The sequence below is a fragment of the Macaca fascicularis genome, chromosome 13 (genome assembly GCF_037993035.2).
Source record: "Macaca fascicularis isolate 582-1 chromosome 13, T2T-MFA8v1.1".
Taxonomy (NCBI): Eukaryota; Metazoa; Chordata; class Mammalia; order Primates; family Cercopithecidae; genus Macaca; species Macaca fascicularis.
The window spans coordinates 85,641,861-85,659,423 of record NC_088387.1 but is presented as its reverse complement, the minus strand read 5'-3'; the positions used below and the strand labels follow the sequence as shown (position 1 = coordinate 85,659,423).

The following is a 17,563-nucleotide window of genomic DNA, read 5'->3' as shown; positions in this document are numbered from 1 at the left end:
AGAGGTGAATTGGATTCACCTCTCCCCTTGGGAGTTACGGTTATGCAACTCTCATGCAGACCATGCAAAGTTCATGACTAAGATGGACTATGAAGTTGAGTGTCCTTGGAAGGTTTCACAGAGAAAGGACATGAGCTAGATTTTAAAGGACAGATGTGCTCTCTTCATTGGAGTGAAGAGGATAACCTGACCAAGACCTGAGATGGGAAAAGTCAAGGCCAGTGCCTCTAAGGTCAAGGCCAATGCCCCTAAAGCAGTGAGTTCTAGTAGCAGTAGGTAAGGACAGAAACACTAGCTTCGCCAGGATTTTTCAGGCCTTAAATGAAGAGTGTAGATTTTGTTCTTCATAGGGAATGGGAAGGCTTATTTTTGAGCAGCTGAATGACATGATCACAAAGGTGTTTTGGGGTAACCTCTGTGTAATGGGGTGGTGCGCAGGAATGACTAAAGCAGAGAGAGACCAGACGCCAGGACAGCTGTATCATGCACTGCAAATGTCCTAGGTGTGATAATAAGAACCCAAATTCAGGTAGTGGTGGTAGAAATAGAGGTAGATTCATTCTCCTTGGTTTGTGAATTTCATAAGAGAGAGTACAGATACTGCTAACATCCTTGTTCATCATTAGAGATTTCTCCAGTGAGTTATCAGTTAAGATTTACTGTTGGGTTGAAATTTAATTTCTGTTGATTAACTCTCCTTTCTGCATCTGCTGTATTCCTGATGAGACATTTTTCCATCTTTAAGCAATATTGCAATCAGTTGAGCTCGTGCCACCTTCTGTTTGATCCAGTATGGGCTGCCAGGAAGGCTGGATTCCTGTCCCATTCTTGCATCGGTTCATTGTGTGATCTTAGTCAAGACTCATCACCAAAGTTTCAGGCTTCCATTTCTCATCTGGATAGCACGTGCCACCTCCCAGAAACGCTGTGAGGATTATACCATCTCAGAAATGATGGTGTGGGAGCATTTCCCAGTCTGTCCAGCAAACACCTTGCTTTGTCCTTTAGACATTCTGAATATCCTCTTTCTTTACAAAACACTTTCCACCTTCACCATATTTGGATATGAGTACAGAACCTATGAGCTGTTAGGTGATTAGCACCTGTCTCATTTTACAGAAGAAACTGAGGTTCAGGAAAGTTAAGAGTATTATCCAAAGTCATGCAGCTGGTTATCAGAGGATGAGACCCCTGTTCCTAAATTAACCTCAGGTTCCATCTCCCAAAAAAATGCAGACTTCAGCTTGTGAGCACCAGCCACCTCGCCCCATATTCCAGAAGAGGACATTTTTAAGGAAGGCAGCTCTTAACAGATGACCAGATGCCTCCGAAAGTAAAATATATCCCCAGTAAATTATCTTGAGTTCCTCCAAAGCTCAGATCAAGTATGAGCACAGGCGTGATTGTGACCATGTGCCCAGGATCTTTGTGGCAGGGCTGGATGTAGCTTTTTGTAAGTCGCCCTGGCACTGTCCATCTGCGATGCCAACAGCTATAAAGGGCTCTTCTAGTAAACACCAGAAGGGTTCTATTTTAGAGTCTTGGGTTGAAGGCGGTCTTCAGCCATGGAAGAAGGCCTGAGTCTAGGCGTGGAAGCAAATAGCATTCCCACTTCTTTTTGTTTCAACAAGCAGTTGTTTAACTCAAGAATTGTTCTTTTTGGCAAAACTGCTCAGAGGCAGCTTCCCTTTTATGTTCAAATTAAAGGGAAATGACTCTCTTCCCTTGGACTTGAGGACTGTGAACTGGAGCTGTGAGTGTTTTGTGATAAAGAAGGAGGTGTGGGTGGATTTTAATCAGAGCTGAACTGAGTGGTGGAGTGAGCTAATACATAGGACAGGTTATGAGCTGCTGGAAGTAAGAAGTAGCTGTCAGGCATCACTCATCAGGAGAGACCCATGGGGGCCAGGATTGGTCTCACTTAAAACTGTATGCCCAAAACCAATGCCTGCCATGTAGGAAGTGCTCAGGAAATATTTGTTGAACAAATGGTAATACAATTAATCACTGAAGGAGACATCCTCCTTCACCATAGAGCCTTCTCACTTTCCCTGCTGTTTCCAAGTAGAGCCCCTGTGGGAAGAGGACTCACTGTCATGCCTCAGCTTGGTGGAGTTTCACCTGAAATCTATCCATATGCAGGGTCAAGGCAAAAGAATTCCAAAGTTACTTCTCTACTGCTCTCACTCAGGAAAAAGCCTGAGGTGGAACTCAGTCAATCCCAGCTCTGGGGCCTCTGCAGAAGCTTTGACTACTTAGCCATTGACATTCACAGGTTTGGTGGAATCGGTGTCATGTTCGCCCTTTACACTGAGGCCTCAGAAACCAGTGGCAGTTCGGCCCCTGTTGTCATAGGGAGGCTCAGTGTGAAGCCCTGGACTAGGCAGGGGAGGGACAGAAGGGTGTGTGACATTGAAAGGTGTCAAGTAAATGGCGACGTGGCTTTTCTGCCCATATTCACCCAGGAAATTCATACCACATATGAGAGCTTTTCAGTGGATGGATTAAATACCATCCCGGAGTCACCTAGTCCAAACCTACTGAATCAGGACCTGTGAGAGTCAGCACATTTTCTAGGCTCTTTGGGTAATTCCGATAGGATTTTTAAAAATTTGAGAGTCAGTGTGCTTAGGCCCCTGCGCCTGCAAATGGTAATACTTTCAGTAACTTCTATTTTTAATTCTCGAGTTTGCAGGGATGCACTGAACCTGTAGAAACTATCATTGTTCCCAGTTCTTTTTATGTCTAAAGGCTTTATAATATAACTAAAAAAATAGAAGACTATTCTGGGAGGCAGCAAGAAAACTTGGGCTTTGGGATCACAGAACTGTATTTGAATCCCAGCTCTACCACTTACTAGATGCGTTTGAGCGATTGAACTTAACCTCTCTGGGTTTCTTTCCCTGGCTGGGTACTTAGTTAACTCATGGGGGAACCTTAGCAAGTACTCTCTTCTCTGTCACTTTCCTCTTCTCTCAAAGTCATCTTAAGGTTTACTTCTCAAAAGCCTGGTAACTTTGAGACAGAAAACAATCACTCTCGCAGAGGGGATTATTAATCCTATTTTAATTTATATACTGTATATTTTATGTTGGTCTAAATTAGGCAATGGTGAGTATTTAGGATCCTACGTGTTGAGTAATTGCTTTGTAAAAATCAGTGAATAATATGGCAGGATCTGGCCGACAGGAAATACATGCATGACACAAACTTTTATTGTCACATTTTGAAAACAAGTTCTTAAGAATTAATTGCTTTAAAATGTGGGGCTAGTTGTCATCAGCTGGATAAAGTATAAATATAAAGAAATATTTGTAGGAGCTGAGAAAAGCTCTGATTTTTTTTTTTAAAAAAGGCCTGATATTTGAGATAAATAATATTCTTCTCAGTTTGTTTTATGTTGTAGTATAATACCTATCTGATCAAACTGGACAATGTAAATATATTTACCGAAGATCAGTTTCTAATCTAAATGGTTCCAGTGGTAACATAATGGACATCTGAGACTTATACTCATGAGGTCTCCCTACAGTCTTTTCCCATGTAGGGGAAGAGAGGAGAGGAAATGGCCAAGAAGTCCATAAGAAGTGGACAATGCTTTAACTTTTTCAAGTTTTGCTAACATATTTTGTGTAGTTATTCAACACCCCTATATTAAAGAGCAGCAGCTATTAAACACCAACATTTATTAGCTGCTGGAAAGTAAAAAGAAATAATTCCTGCCGGGCGCGGTGGCTCACGCCTGTAATCCCAGCACGTTCGGAGGCCGAGGCGGGTGGATCACGAGGTCAGGAAATTGAGACCATCCTGGCTAACGTGGTGAAACCCCGTCTCTACTAAAAATACAAAAAATTAGCTGGGCGTGGTGGCGGGCACCTGTAGTCCCAGCTCCTCGAGAGACTGAGGCAGGAGAATGGCGTGAACCCGGGAGGAGCAGCTTGCAGTGAGCCGCGATCGCGCCACTGCACTTCAGCCTGGGCAACAGTAAGATTCCGTCTCAAGAGAAAAAAAAAAAAAAGAAATAATTCCACTTCAGCTAGTCCCCTTCAGTTTCCATAAAGTTATAAAACCAACACCATTTGAACGTGAAAAAGCAGTTTTTGACCCTGGTGGAGTAGAGAATTCTTTTGTCTTTTAAATGTTACAAGACACGTTCCTTCTCACTGCAAAGCTTGTGATTCTCTAGCATGAATGATGTAAATGGCAGAAACTGCATCTTTCACGTCCCAGGAAATGTGGGCTTGAATTGAGTGCACCATTTGGATTGAGAATACAAAAGCCAGCAAGACAGCAGCTTCATCATCTCTTACGAAAAATGTTCCCTTCTTTTAGAAATGTATGTCCCAGAACCAACCAATATACCCATTGAGAAGACAAACCATCGAGGAGAGGTTGACCTGGAGGTTCCCCTGTGGCCCACGCCTAGCGAAAATGATATCGTCCATCTCCCTAGAGGTAAGCATTGAAGGCAGCTGAGATCTGCCAGTTTTCTATGTGGTCTATTTTGGCTTTTTTCTAATTTTTAAAATTTCCTGTGAGTAACTTTTTAAATGACTTGCTGAAGTAAATTCAGATAACTATTCCTGGGCAGACCTGCCTGGCTGAAACATACTTACACCACACATGGATAAAGTAAGTCAGCAGGTAACTGGATTACATGCCTCCTTCCTGGCCCTCCTTGCTCAGAGACTTTGTGATGATGGAAATAAATATGTTCCTAGTCATAAGAGCTTCGTATCTGGAACTTGTAAGCCATCTCTCAAATGTATGTATATATAAACTTTATAAGGAGAGTAATCATGAATTAGTCACTGTCTCTTGTAGATTCTGCACTGAGCATTTGTACATCAGGTTACCCTCTACTTCTGGGCACTTTTCACTTCATGTGAGTTACATTTATTACCTGTGTTGATTTTTCCAGTCACCAGGTTTACTCCATGCCTTTTTTTCTTGCTCTATCCTTTCAGTGTGTGTGTAATAAAGATGTTATTTTGTCTCCCAATAGCTGTTAATATTTCCTTTTCTATAAAAGTAGACCTCTTCTTGATCCATGGTATAAACTAGCTCTTAGCCGTGACTCAGTACTGCCTCCTGTCCACTCCAACCATATTTTCCAAATCATTGCTATATAATTTTTATATTTCTTTTGGAAGAAGCAATATTCATTGCTTGAGAGATTACTTGTCTGTGACTCTAGATATTCTAAACGTTATGCTCGGATCAAGCCAGATGACCAGAAAGCCATTTTCCTGGGCCTAGTGTTTTTGGCTCTCTGTAAAATTGTTCTGACTGAACGTGCTTTAGCATTATGCTTACATTCACTCAGTCAATATTAGTGCCTGCTGTATGCCAGGCCCTGTTCTAGAGGCTAGACTTCGGTCATAAGTATAGCCATACTTATAGTATGTTGAAAACCTGTGCATTGCATAGTATCTATGTTATAAAGCCCCTGAAGAGAAATTTTCTCATGCGTCAATAGCAAGAAAATGTATACTTCTCCTAGGCAACTGATTTGTTTTAACCTAGAAGACACTGTGAATCCTATTAAAGACTGATAGTTGTTTCCATTTTTGGCTTTGGCTGCTACAAAGCTCAAAGCTAACTTTTAGGGCTTGGTTTTAGCACAGAAACGGCACCGGAAGACTGAATTTTGTAAACAGACCTCACTTGCAGCTTCATTTTTCTTTCACCAAGACCTTCCTTAATTTATATCTTATTCTTCTTGTATGACACATAGTCCTAAAACTTCTATTTCATTTGGAATATGGGAAAGTAAAATTCGTTCTTTTATTCGTTGTGTATTTAAAATCTGAATTCATCAATAAAATGTTACTCTTATCTTTGACATTTTTCTTGATGCTGATAAATATGTTTCTACAAAGCTTTACTGCCATCTGCACCAGCTAAAATGATTAGGAATGTTTTCTACCTCCCATTCCTCCCTGCTCCCACCACCCTCCAGAACACACACGGAAGCATATAGTATTTCAAATCTGCGTTTTACACCACAGTCTTACATACCACAAAGCTCTGTCACTTCATGAGCTGAATTTCCAGAACAATTTGAGAGTAACTCCTTTCGACATTGTGTGTCATGTGTCTTTCACTAAACTGACTGTTAATGCATTTAGAAAACCTGACACAGTGATTTCAAAATAGAATAAAAATAAGGAAACTTTAGGGAGTGCCCCCTACTGGTATGTATTTAACCTTATTTCTGTCTGCAACATACATTGCAAGATATTTTAAGAGAACATAAAAGTCGTCATTCATAAGTGCAAAACTGAATGTAGTCACCTATGCAATATAATTCATTAAGGCAGAAAAACGATCTAATACGCCTAAGCAAGATTTTCAACAAGTTCATGAAAAGTAAGACAATATTGCTTAGAGTTCAGTGAACCAGAGTATCAACCAAAAGACCAACCTCCTGATTCTGATTAGTTTTGATCTAATTAGTCTTCGTTATTAAAGAGAATATACTTTGTTCTAGTCACGTTTGCCAGTAAGCAAGGAGATCAGCTAATGTTTCTCCTTCGAAATCTGAGAAGACCATATATGTTAATAGTAATCAAAATATTTTAATGGTCTAATTCACTTTTTCAAAATCTACCTAAGCACCTTCTTATTTTATTAGCTAGAGCCGGCATCGTCTTATCCAATTATTGTCACTTTGATTTTTTTTTTTTTTAACATTCATCCCTAAGCGCTCTGCCCTCTACTAAGAGCTCTTTGGATCAAAATTAGATTTTAATCACATTTTTAGCCTGAAAAAACTGAGAAGCAATAAAACCAAGTTGCCGATCTCTATTTGCAATGTCATTAAAATAATCCTGAACAATTCCGGTTTAGGTAATAAATGCTTGTAATTTTTCTTCTCCTAGATATGGGTCACCTCCAGGTAGATTACAGAGATAACAGACTGCACCCAAGTGAAGATTCTTCACTGGACTCCATTGCCTCAGTTGTGGTTCCCATAATTATATGCCTGTCTATTATAATAGCATTCCTATTCATCAATCAGAAGAAACAGTGGATACCACTGCTTTGCTGGTATCGAACACCAACTAAGGTATTGTCTTGAAAAAGTCTCTTGAATGATGAATCTAGGAAAACTTACTTATATTGAAATTGCTTGAAACCTTGTGTCTTAACCAGTGAAATTTTTACTTTGCTATTCATAGCCTCAAATCCATACCAGGCTATAATATGAATCAAATATATAGTACTTGCCCAGGGTTGGACTTATCACAAGGTGAATTTTATCCATTGGTTAATGAATCCTGACCTTACATGGATCCAGTTTTCTGGAGGTACTCTAAAGTTTTCAAATGAACAAATACCTCTGGATTTATTCCTAAATCATTCTTTATATTAGACATTAAACTTGATCACCTGGCATTTATCAGTCATCAGTCAACTTAGAATTGGGAGGGAAAAGAAGTCACAAAGGGAGGGAGATAATAGGAGAGGGCTGGAAGATCATGAGGGTATACAAAAGGCCAAAGGACAGGTCAATGCATCAAAGGCAAGTACCAAGTGGAAAGGTCACAAAAGATGAAGAGGTGGTGGAAAGTAACAGTAGACAAGGTAGGGAGAGGCAGATTTCATATTACGGGAGAAAATATATTTATTTTCAGTACAAATGTAAAGGGCCTCTGAATCTGCCTATTTTGAAAGATAAGAAAAACCTGTATTAAGGGAAATAAATCATAATCCCTTCCAACTCTGATTCTGCCTTTTGCCTTGAGTTGGTTTATTTTAATCATACAACCTTAAGAATTGGAAACAGCCTGAACAATTATGTAATATAATTTACCATCTGGTTAACCCTTCCATGTAAAAATTCTGTCCTGCGGTTATCCTGCCTCCGATTTTCCTTTGAACAAATGTGCATCGGGCACAGCCTCTATACTGGGTCAGGATACAGTTGCCAATGTCCAAAGCTGGGAAACAGACCCACTCATAAAGTGTATGGAATGACTAGGAACACACGGGCTGGCCCAGCCTATGATGGTGTTCTACAGTCTGAGTGGTTAGAAATCATCCCTTTGTTTTTAAATCTGCCTACCTTCCACTCATTCTTCAACCCCCTTTAAACACAGGTCTGCACTTCAAGGATTTGAAATCATTTCACCAGTCTTTTTTTTTTTTTTTTTTTTTTCAGTTCCTTTGTCTTCCTATTTGACATCGTTTTTTGACATTTCACCTTTAAATAGTTTGTCAGTGTCCTTCATAAAAGTATAGTTGGTACTAGAACAGGATGTGATACTCTGCATACAGTCTGTCAATGAATTGTGAAACTATTATCTCATCTGAGTTAGGTACTAAATTTCTGCTCATTTGCGATAATGTAAAGCAGCTAATTCTTTGTGGTTTTATTCCTCCTCTCATTAAATAGCCTTCTTCCTTAAATAATCAGCTAGTATCTGTGGACTGCAAGAAAGGAACCAGAGTCCAGGTGGACAGTTCCCAGAGAATGCTAAGAATTGCAGAACCAGATGCAAGATTCAGTGGCTTCTACAGCATGCAAAAACAGAACCATCTACAGGCAGACAATTTCTACCAGACAGTGTGAAGAAAGGCAACTCAGTTGCGGTTTCAAAAGACAGAAGATGACTCAATCTGCTCTAAAAAGTAAACTAGAATTTGTGCACTTGCTTAGTGGATTGTATTGGATTGTGACTTGATGTACAGCGCTAAGACCTTACTGGGATGGGCTCTGTCTACAGCAATGTGCAGAACAAGCATTCCCACTTTTCCTCAAGATAACTGACCAAGCGTTTTCTTAGAACCAAAGTTTTTAAAGTTGCTAAGATATATTTGCCTGTAAGATAGCTGTAGAGATATTTGGGGTGGGGACAGTGAGTTTCGATGGGGAAATGGGTGGGAGGGTGGTGTCGGGAAGAAAAATTGGTCAGCTTGGCTCGGGGAGAAACCTGGTAACGTAAAAGCAGTTCAGTGGCCCAGAGGATATTTTTTTTCCTGTTGCTCTGAAGACTGCACTGGTTGCTGCAAAGCTCAGGCCTGAATGAGCAGGAAACAAAAAAGGCCTTGCGACCCAGCTGCCATAACCACCTTAGAACTACCAGACGAGCACATCAGAACCTTTTGACAGCCATCCCAGGTCTAAAGCCACAAGTTTCTTTTCTATACAGTCACAGCTGCAGTAGGCAGTGAGGAAGCCAGAGAAATGCGATAGCAACATTTCTCTAAAGCGGGTTATTAAGGATATATACAGTTATACTTTTTGCTGCTTTTATTTTCTTCCAAGCCAATCAGCCAGTTCCTAGCAGAGTCAGCACATGAACAAGATCTAAGTCATTTCTTCATGTGAGCACTGGAGCTTTTCTTACAACAACGTGACAGGAAGGAGGGAGAGGGTGGCGAACACCAGGCATTTCCAGGGGCTATATTTCACTGTTTGTTGTTGCTTTGTTCTGTTATATTGTTGGTTGTTCATAGTTTTTGTTGAAGCTCTAGCTTAAGAAGAAACTTTTTTTAAAAAGACTGTTTGGGGATTCTTTTTCCTTATTATATACTGATTCTACAGAATAGAAACTACTTCATTTTAATTGTATATTATTCAAGCACCTTTGTTGAAGCTCAAAAAAAATGCCTCTTTAAACTTTAGCAATTATAGGAGTATTTATGTAACTATCTATGCTTCAAAAAACAAAAGTATTTGTGTGCATGTGTATATAATATATATACACATATATATTTATACACATACAATTTATGTTTTCCTGTTGAATGTATTTTTGAGATTTTAACCAGAACAAAGGCAGATAAACAGGCATTCCATATCAATGCTTTGATCACTTACAAATTTGTTTGAATAACACAAAATCTCATTCTACCTGCAGTTTAATTGGAAAGATGTGTGTGAGTATGTGTGTGTGTGTGTGTGTGCACGCACGCCTTGAGCAGTCAGCATTGCACCTGCTATGGAGAAGGGTATTCCTTTATTAAAATCTTCCTCATTTGGATTTGCTTTCAGTTTGTTTTCAATTTGCTCACTGGCCAGAGACACTGATGGCAGTTCTTATCTGCATCACTAATCAGCTCCTGGATTTTTTTTTTTTCTTCAAACAATAGTTTGAAACAACTACTGGAATATTGTCCACAATAAGCTGGAAGTTTGTTGTAGTATGCCTCAAATATAACTGACTGTATACTATAGTGTTAACTTTTCAAACAGCCCTTAGCACTTTTATACTAATTAACCCATTTGTGCATTGAGTTTTCTTTTAAAAATGCTTGTTGTGAAAGACACAGATACCCAGTATGCTTAATGTGAAAAGAAAATGTGTTCTGTTTTGTAAAGGAACTTTCAAGTATTGTTGTAAATACTTGGACAGAGGTTGCTGAACTTTAAAAAAAATTAATTTATTATTATAATGACCTAATTTATTAATCTGAAGATTAACCATTTTTTTGTCTTAGAATATCAAAAAGAAAAAAAGGTGTTCTAGCTGTTTGCATCAAAGGAAAAAAAGATTTATTATCAAGGGGCAATATTTTTATCTTTTTCCAAAATAAATTTGTTAATGATATGTTACCAAAATAGATTGACATCAGCCTGATTAGTATGAATTTTGTTGATAATTAATCCATTCCTGGCATAAAGTCTTTATCAAAAAAAATTGTAGATGCTTGCTTTTTGTTTTTTCAATCATGGCCATATTATGAAAATACTAACAGGATATAGGACAAGGTGTAAATTTTATTATTATTATTTTAAAGATATGATTTATCCTGAGTGCTGTATCTATTACTCTTTTACTTTGGTTCCTGTTGTGCTCTTGTAAAAGAAAAATCTAATTTCCTGAAGAATAAAACAGATATATGGCACTTGGAGTGCACCATAGCTCTACAGTTTGCTTTTGTTTTCTTCAAAACACACAAAGCTGTAAGAGAATTATCTGCAACCTGATTCTTGGCAGGAAATAAACGTTGTGAGTTGAAATCACACAGTGTAACTTCCAAAAAGATTCCAGCTCTGGGATCCGAAAGACAAATTGTCCTTTTAAGGTTATCAGTCCAATGAGCCTCCGGTGTCACAAGAAGCCCCCGTGCCTTTGTCGTTAGGCGGGTCTTTCCCAAGGAATCCTTGCAAAAAGAAAAGTACTCCCAGAGTACGCAGCATAGCGGTGCTGTTTTTAGGGAGACAAGAAACCCACCTGCTGTCAGAAACGTGCTCATAACTAGTATCAAAATGAACTTGCTACGCACAGGAGGATTGTGGTGGGAAACCCTACAGTGGTTCGATGCTGAAGAAGAAAGACTTTACCAAGCAAAATCAGGGGAAGCCTGACTACAAAGAGACTTTGAGCTGATAGGAAAAAATAGGTATATTTTCATACATTTTAGAAGCATCAATTTAAGAATGAGCTATAAACAGACCACTGTTGAATCTCCTTTAAAAAAAATATATCCCCTAAGGACTTTCCACTACATCATATACCCTTTAAAGCTCCATTTCTTCAGTACAAGGCATCATTTTTGCAAATTCACATCAAATTAATTTAAATTATTAATATTACTGGGTATGTGTGTATCTGGGGAAAGGGCCAAGTAAGTTCCACATAAGAACGTTAATAAAATAAGGAAACCATCCTAAGTTTCTCATACCCCTAGAGATGACGGCTGAAATGCCAAGCAGGCATTCAACTTCAAACCGAGCCCCTGCCCTTTGCAGTCATGGCGTCTCAGTTGCTGAGTGCAGTGAGGAATATGTATAGCCCTGTTTGCTCACCGGTGTTCAAGTGGAATTGTGAAAGCTTCCTATAGCAGGTCCCATGTCGTCTATGGGAGGGGCTGCATGGCTGTTTGTCTGAAATGTCTCACAGCCCCAGAGAAACAGCAGGACTTCTGTCACTCCATAGCAGCTCAGCATACTCTTAAAAAAAAAAAGTCCTCCTCTTCTCCTTTGTAGCATTCTGGGACTAATCAGGGTTTCATCTGCTCACACACTGTAGCAATGGGCTCTGTGTGGAATTAAGGGAAAGAATCTAGTACTGTAACGAAAAAAAAAAAGAACACAAAATCCCAAATATAAGGCTCTCAAACATATTTTTACTTCTTAAAAAATTTATTAAATGCCATTGATTTGATTGGAACCAGCAAAAGTCCTCATGATATTGATGAATCCATAAGTAGCTGTATCTAGAATTCATACTTAAAACACACAGGCATGAATAAAATACGACACCGTAATGAGAATGGGCAATTCTGCGGTGTACACTTTGTCAAGCACCTCAGAGGATATGAACTTTTAAAGTACAATTCTTCACAGACACCTGAAGCAGAACATTTGAAAATCAAAAGTTAAACAGTACAAGATTCTAAAAGTGAATGGCAATTTAATGGTTAAAATTTGACCAATGGTTAAACAAGCAGCAAGCAACAAAATCCATCATCACCAACAGTTTCCAATGTTCACTAAGTATTAAGCCAAAGTAATGCATATTCTGGTTTTGCTTCTTCAAGAGCAGCCCGAGTTTATTATGTTTCAGTCTCTCTGAACAATACTGGTAGGTAATATTTATACTGACAATTCTCACAAAAATCAGTGTTGGTTCTTGCCATCACTGAATTTATAGTATAAATCTCCCAAGGCTTTAATCTAGTTCATCAGTGCACTTTAGATTAGAAAGCCATAAAAACAAATGGGCATACTGTCAGTTAATGAGAAATATAACTGCACATGCACAATTAATATTACTCTCTACTAAGAGAACAGTTCATAATTATTAGTAGATTTAACAAAAACCATCTCTAGAATTCAAAAAAGTGCCCATATTTCCGTTGGTTCTATAATATAAAGAATTAGTGAAGTCAAGATCTGTTAATACTAAATCAAACCCAAGTTCAAATGTGCTGAGTTTCCAATAGCAAGAAGGTAATGGTAGCCAGCTTTCAGAACAATGCTGTAGGAAATCTAGCTCGGAGCCCACCGTAGATAAAGTTGCTGCTCTATGTAGGACACAGAACTAGAAGGAAAAGAGAACTTTTAGGTAAAAATGTATATTTTGTATACATTTACACAAAACATACATTTTACATGTACATTTAAAAACATTAATGAGAACTAAATGTTAATGCAAAGATCGATAGTAGCAATTTCTTAAAGGTTTTAAGAGGCTATACCCAACAAGGATGAGTTCTCTCAACACACAGAATTTCCCAGAAATGAGATACCAAAAGGCCATGTCTCTTAGGGTACCACTTGGAGAAAGAAGCCCCTAACATTTGCCCTATACCATGAGGCTTGCCACACAGCAAACAGGCTCCCTAGGGAAGTCAAAGAAGGGTGCAAGTTTCTGCACACATTTTTATTCCTAACTAGGATCAGCACGGCAGCAGCCACGCGTACATTACTTCAGAATGAGCCTTGGGTCCTACCCTCAAGGCGGCAGTGGCGGCAGGCTGCAGTGGGGTCATTAAGCAGGTGTGAGAAGGAGAAGCTCAATTAGCACAGACAGTGCCCACCCTACTCCCTTTCTCAGGCCCAAATGAGACCACTTTTCTACCTTCTTTCACTTCGGATGTTTGCATTTAAACTAAGATGGTGTATTTAGGCAGCCAAGCCACACTCATCTGTTAAAACAACAACAAACTAGCCAAAAAAGGGGAAGGAGTATTACCCCCTTGAGCAATATCCCCCTCCCAGGCCAAGTGTCCTATGACTGGCCCCCAAGGAGGAGGAACAGTTAACCAGCAGTGAACTTTCAGGATGGGTGGAAAAGAGCATTTTCAATGACCCCCACTTCACCACCTTCCCACACACTTAAATACATCTCCGCATGACACTCCCGTCTTCGTTTTCTCTACTACAGTCTCTGCTGTAGTCTGAATCCTCGCTGCTTTTCCACCCAGTCCTCACAATACAAAGCCAAGACGAAACCACAACACATGCACACAGACAGCGCGCATCAGAAGCAGGTACAGTATAGATAGAACTGGGCTTACAGACAGGAGCCAGCGGCCCGAGCATGAGGAGCAGAATTAGATGGGTGCTGCTTCCCTAAGGCATGCGGTATAGGTAGGTTCACAATTACAGTCCTAGGTTTTCAGAGTAAAGAATTAAAAATCATTTTCCCTCAGAGGACTCTGTTCTTTGGGTCATAACATCCTTCCATGCAGTTAAATGCTAACATAGCTAGAGAATGCTTCAGAAGCTCATTATATCTCTGGCCCTCACAGAGCCGTAGGGACCCGCTATAATTAAAATTTAAGACATGTTCTTTATGTTCATCTCATTCCTGTTTCACATCTAGAAGAACAAACCTCAGAACAATCCAGCTTTCATACCAATGCTAGCACAACACAAAAGCAAACAAAGATGTCAGGTATTTAAAAAAAAAAAAAATCAGAATTTAATAGGGAGAAAATCCTCCATCAGAAAAACAGCTTATTTTTAAAAATGATGTCAACTCAAGTCTGTTCTACCCCGGTGTTAACCCACTAATGGCTAGCTCATGCTTCTTAGCTCTTACAGCATCAAGATTCTTAAAAGTGAAACGTGTGATTCACTTTGAGCACCCTGAGTATACTACCGAGGTTCCCCTTTCAAGACACTATGGTTTAAGAAAAGTCCATCTGAGATTTCTAATGTCTCAGAAATCTTCATCTTCCTTGTGCTCAGCTAACTTTAATGGAGAAGAGAAAGAACCCAAAGAAGACTGTTACTAAAAGAGGATTGCTCTCAAAATTTGATCAAACACTACAAGATGTATTCTGTGATGCTTTCAAAATCTGGTCTCTGAATACCTGCTACTTTAAAAAATATTTCATTGAAAAGTATTAATTTTGCTTCTAAAGTTCTTCCGTCCCTTCTTTATCATCCAAATTTTGCTCTTTCCTCAGCAAAGTAACTCAACCTCTCACTCTTCTTTTGCCTCATCAATATTCCCATCCTGTGTGAGCCTCATCTTGCCTCTAAGATTTGTGGCTGGTGTTTCACTGTCCTGGGTTTATGAAAGTCCATTCTTTTTATTTCCCCGCTTCCCTCCCTGTGCCTTACATCAGTCCCTTTCGTATTCCCTTTGGCACTGCTCACAGATGTGACTTCCTTCATCCATCCTCACTAATGATCTGTCCTCCTCCTCTCCACTGTCCTCAAGATGACAGAGACCACCCTTCTCGAGCTTCCCAGTGCCAACCTGCCAACATCTGATACCCACATGATTATGGCGCCATCTCACTCATTTTCTTCTACTACCTCCCTCGATGTTTATAGTTTAGCTGTGGAGATTATTTCCAGCCCAAAACCTCCAATAAAAGTTAAATTTCATAAAACCGTAATATATAATGTTGACAGAAGTCAGTCATGTAGCTAATCCTCACCCTGCATAACAAGATTAATGAAAGTTGTGCATTGGGAAGTTACTATCTAATGTATTAGCAAGACGATGTATTTTCTGACTAATCCAAACCTCCCGGCCATCGCACCTATACCATTATAAAACTCACCTTTCAGAATATAATCAGTTAACAAGCTCGGAACTTTTTCACTGTCCTCCTTCATGGCACGAAGAACTGCAAAACAGAAAAGGGGGAAAAGACAACGATTAAAAATCCACATCAAAAATATTATTTAATTTCAATCATTGTGGCCTTCATCTTCCTTAATTATAGGATATAACTGACTCATGCAAATTACAGGTGATTTTCCTGATAAAGGAATACAACAATAAAGGCCCAATAATTTATTTTAGTGGAGTAAGTTTACAGGAATTTATTTTAGGTAAGAATATCCTGCTTACCTGAGAGTTACTTCCCTGTTTTAAAATTTCCAAACAGTGGAGGCGAAAAAGAGGAACCGGGTTATTTACAAGGAGCCTCGCTCTATAATAATACTGGAAAGTGGGTTACGGTAACGTGCACCTCAATGAACTCGGTGCAACAAGAGGACCTCAGTGCTGTAGATCAAGCAAACTAGAGAAACTCTCAGAGAAAGGGAAAGTTAGCTATACCCTCAACAAGCATATCTGTCGGACTCCTTGAAATTTTCAAAGAAAACACCCAAATAAAGAACAGACTTCCAGGAAGCAGCACCTGGCATCCGCCTGGCTGTCGCCGCCTCTGCACTAGGGGAGGAACCTGGGAGAATTCACCTCATCCTAATTGGACAATTTTATCTTCCAAGTAAAAACTAAAAGAGAAAAAACAGCCACCTAGTATAATGTTTTTCTTTTTTAAGCTAGATCATTCAGGTCGAGATAAACTCACAAATATTATACTTCAACAGAGTTTGCCCACTCACATTTTCTCCCGAGCATCCTGGTAAAAATATTTCACTGTTTTTCCCCACCCATACGACAAGGCAAAACAGTGTAACTGTCAAATCAGCCTTCCTGGGTTTAAACCCTGGCTCTGCCACTTCCTAATTGTGTGATGTGGAGCAAGCTACTTAACCACCTTTGTAACAAGCTCTTCCTCTGTGAAATGAGAATAATAATTAGATTTCATCTCAAAGGTTTGTGAATGAGGACTAAGCTACTAATTCAGATACAAAAGTCCTATCATAGTGCCTGGCACATAGTACGTGCTATGTATTAACTGTAACTAACACTACTAATATTATTAAAGTTTCTATTACTATTATTATTACACCCAGAATCCCTTAGTAGCTTTTAGGAGGAAGACTATACATCCATAAACACTGTGACTGTCTCCACAGGGCTCTTCTTTTGGAAAGAAAAGGAGCTTTGGACCCGAATATGTCCAAAGATTCCAAACTGTATCAACCTATAAAGACATCTCGATGCTGGAATTAGATGATGACTTTAGTTTGACCAACGAAGTATTTGCTCTTGATCTGAGAAGCGGAGGCCTGCCAGTAATTCCTGGCTTATAAGCAATATTTATTTATGTTCCCTTCTTTAGAGGGCTACCATGTTCAGTATTTCTGCTTCCAATCATGTTTAAAATTTTTTCTAACTTCTATATAAAATCACATACCAAAAACCAGCATCATTAAAAGTATCATTTCCTGGGAATTAAGAGACCCAGCTCTGTAATTAACCATCCCCCTGTGTGATCTTGGACACGCATAACTTCAGAAGTTCTTCCTGAAAATAAGAGGGCTGGCTACCCAGTTAATCTCTTGATTTTTTATTTCAGACTGGCTGGCATCACTTGATTTATCCATATTTAAATATAAAACTTTTTAAAGAATTATTCACCAAAGGAAAGAATAAAAGCTCCGAGTTAGCAGGCAGGGAGCTAAGAAATATGACACTTGCTTCTACTCTTAGGTTTTCCATGCCCATTCCTCCATATCTTGAATTTCCAAAATAAATATCGTCATCAATACTCATCCATGTGATGTTCTTTCATTTGGTTCCCCCCTAATTAGCAAGTATCACAAATATTTACCATCACAAAGACCTAACAGATCAGCAAAATTCAAGCCCTTCATTTTAACGGCAGTGACAACAAGGCTAATTGATAGTAACTTAGCCGAAATCATACATACATTAATCTATTTACTGGGAAGTAAATAGAACAAATATTTTTTATGCTACTGTTTCAATGTGAGCAAAAGAGAGTA

The 17,563-nt window shown here is 39.1% G+C and overlaps 2 protein-coding genes and 1 long non-coding RNA gene across 21 annotated transcripts in view; 1 reads left to right on the top strand and 2 right to left on the bottom strand.

The window, feature by feature from the left end:
* The window catches only part of CRIM1 (cysteine rich transmembrane BMP regulator 1), a 197,647-nt gene extending 186,774 nt beyond the window's left edge, over positions 1 to 10,873 (top strand). For all 11 annotated transcript variants that reach the window (XM_005576141.4, XM_074011967.1, XM_074011965.1 and 8 more), the window contains 3 exons: positions 4,333 to 4,455; positions 6,885 to 7,072; positions 8,402 to 10,873. In XM_005576141.4, coding sequence (XP_005576198.3) covers positions 4,333 to 4,455; positions 6,885 to 7,072; positions 8,402 to 8,578 — 488 coding nt within the window. In that variant the 3' untranslated portion in view covers positions 8,579 to 10,873. The remainder of the gene's footprint in view (positions 1 to 4,332; positions 4,456 to 6,884; positions 7,073 to 8,401) is intronic.
* Positions 1 to 12,023, bottom strand: part of LOC135966848 (uncharacterized) — a 35,025-nt gene extending 23,002 nt beyond the window's left edge. For both annotated transcript variants that reach the window (XR_012422502.1, XR_010580512.2), the window contains exon 1: positions 11,762 to 12,023. This is a non-coding gene — a long non-coding RNA (uncharacterized lncRNA). The remainder of the gene's footprint in view (positions 1 to 11,761) is intronic.
* A 55-nt stretch (positions 12,024 to 12,078) lies between these two features.
* The window catches only part of FEZ2 (fasciculation and elongation protein zeta 2), a 116,968-nt gene continuing 111,483 nt past the window's right edge, over positions 12,079 to 17,563 (bottom strand). For 4 of the 8 annotated variants that reach the window (XM_074011973.1, XM_074011972.1, XM_045369509.2 and 1 more), the window contains 2 exons: positions 15,481 to 15,546; positions 12,079 to 12,998 (listed from right to left, as the gene is read on the bottom strand). In XM_074011973.1, coding sequence (XP_073868074.1) covers positions 12,982 to 12,998; positions 15,481 to 15,546 — 83 coding nt within the window. In that variant the 3' untranslated portion in view covers positions 12,079 to 12,981. Of the gene's footprint in view, positions 13,016 to 14,047; positions 14,071 to 14,295; positions 14,325 to 15,480; positions 15,547 to 17,563 lie in introns of those variants that run through there. The other 4 variants (XM_045369510.2, XM_074011971.1, XM_065527187.2 and 1 more) reach the window with 4 other exon arrangements.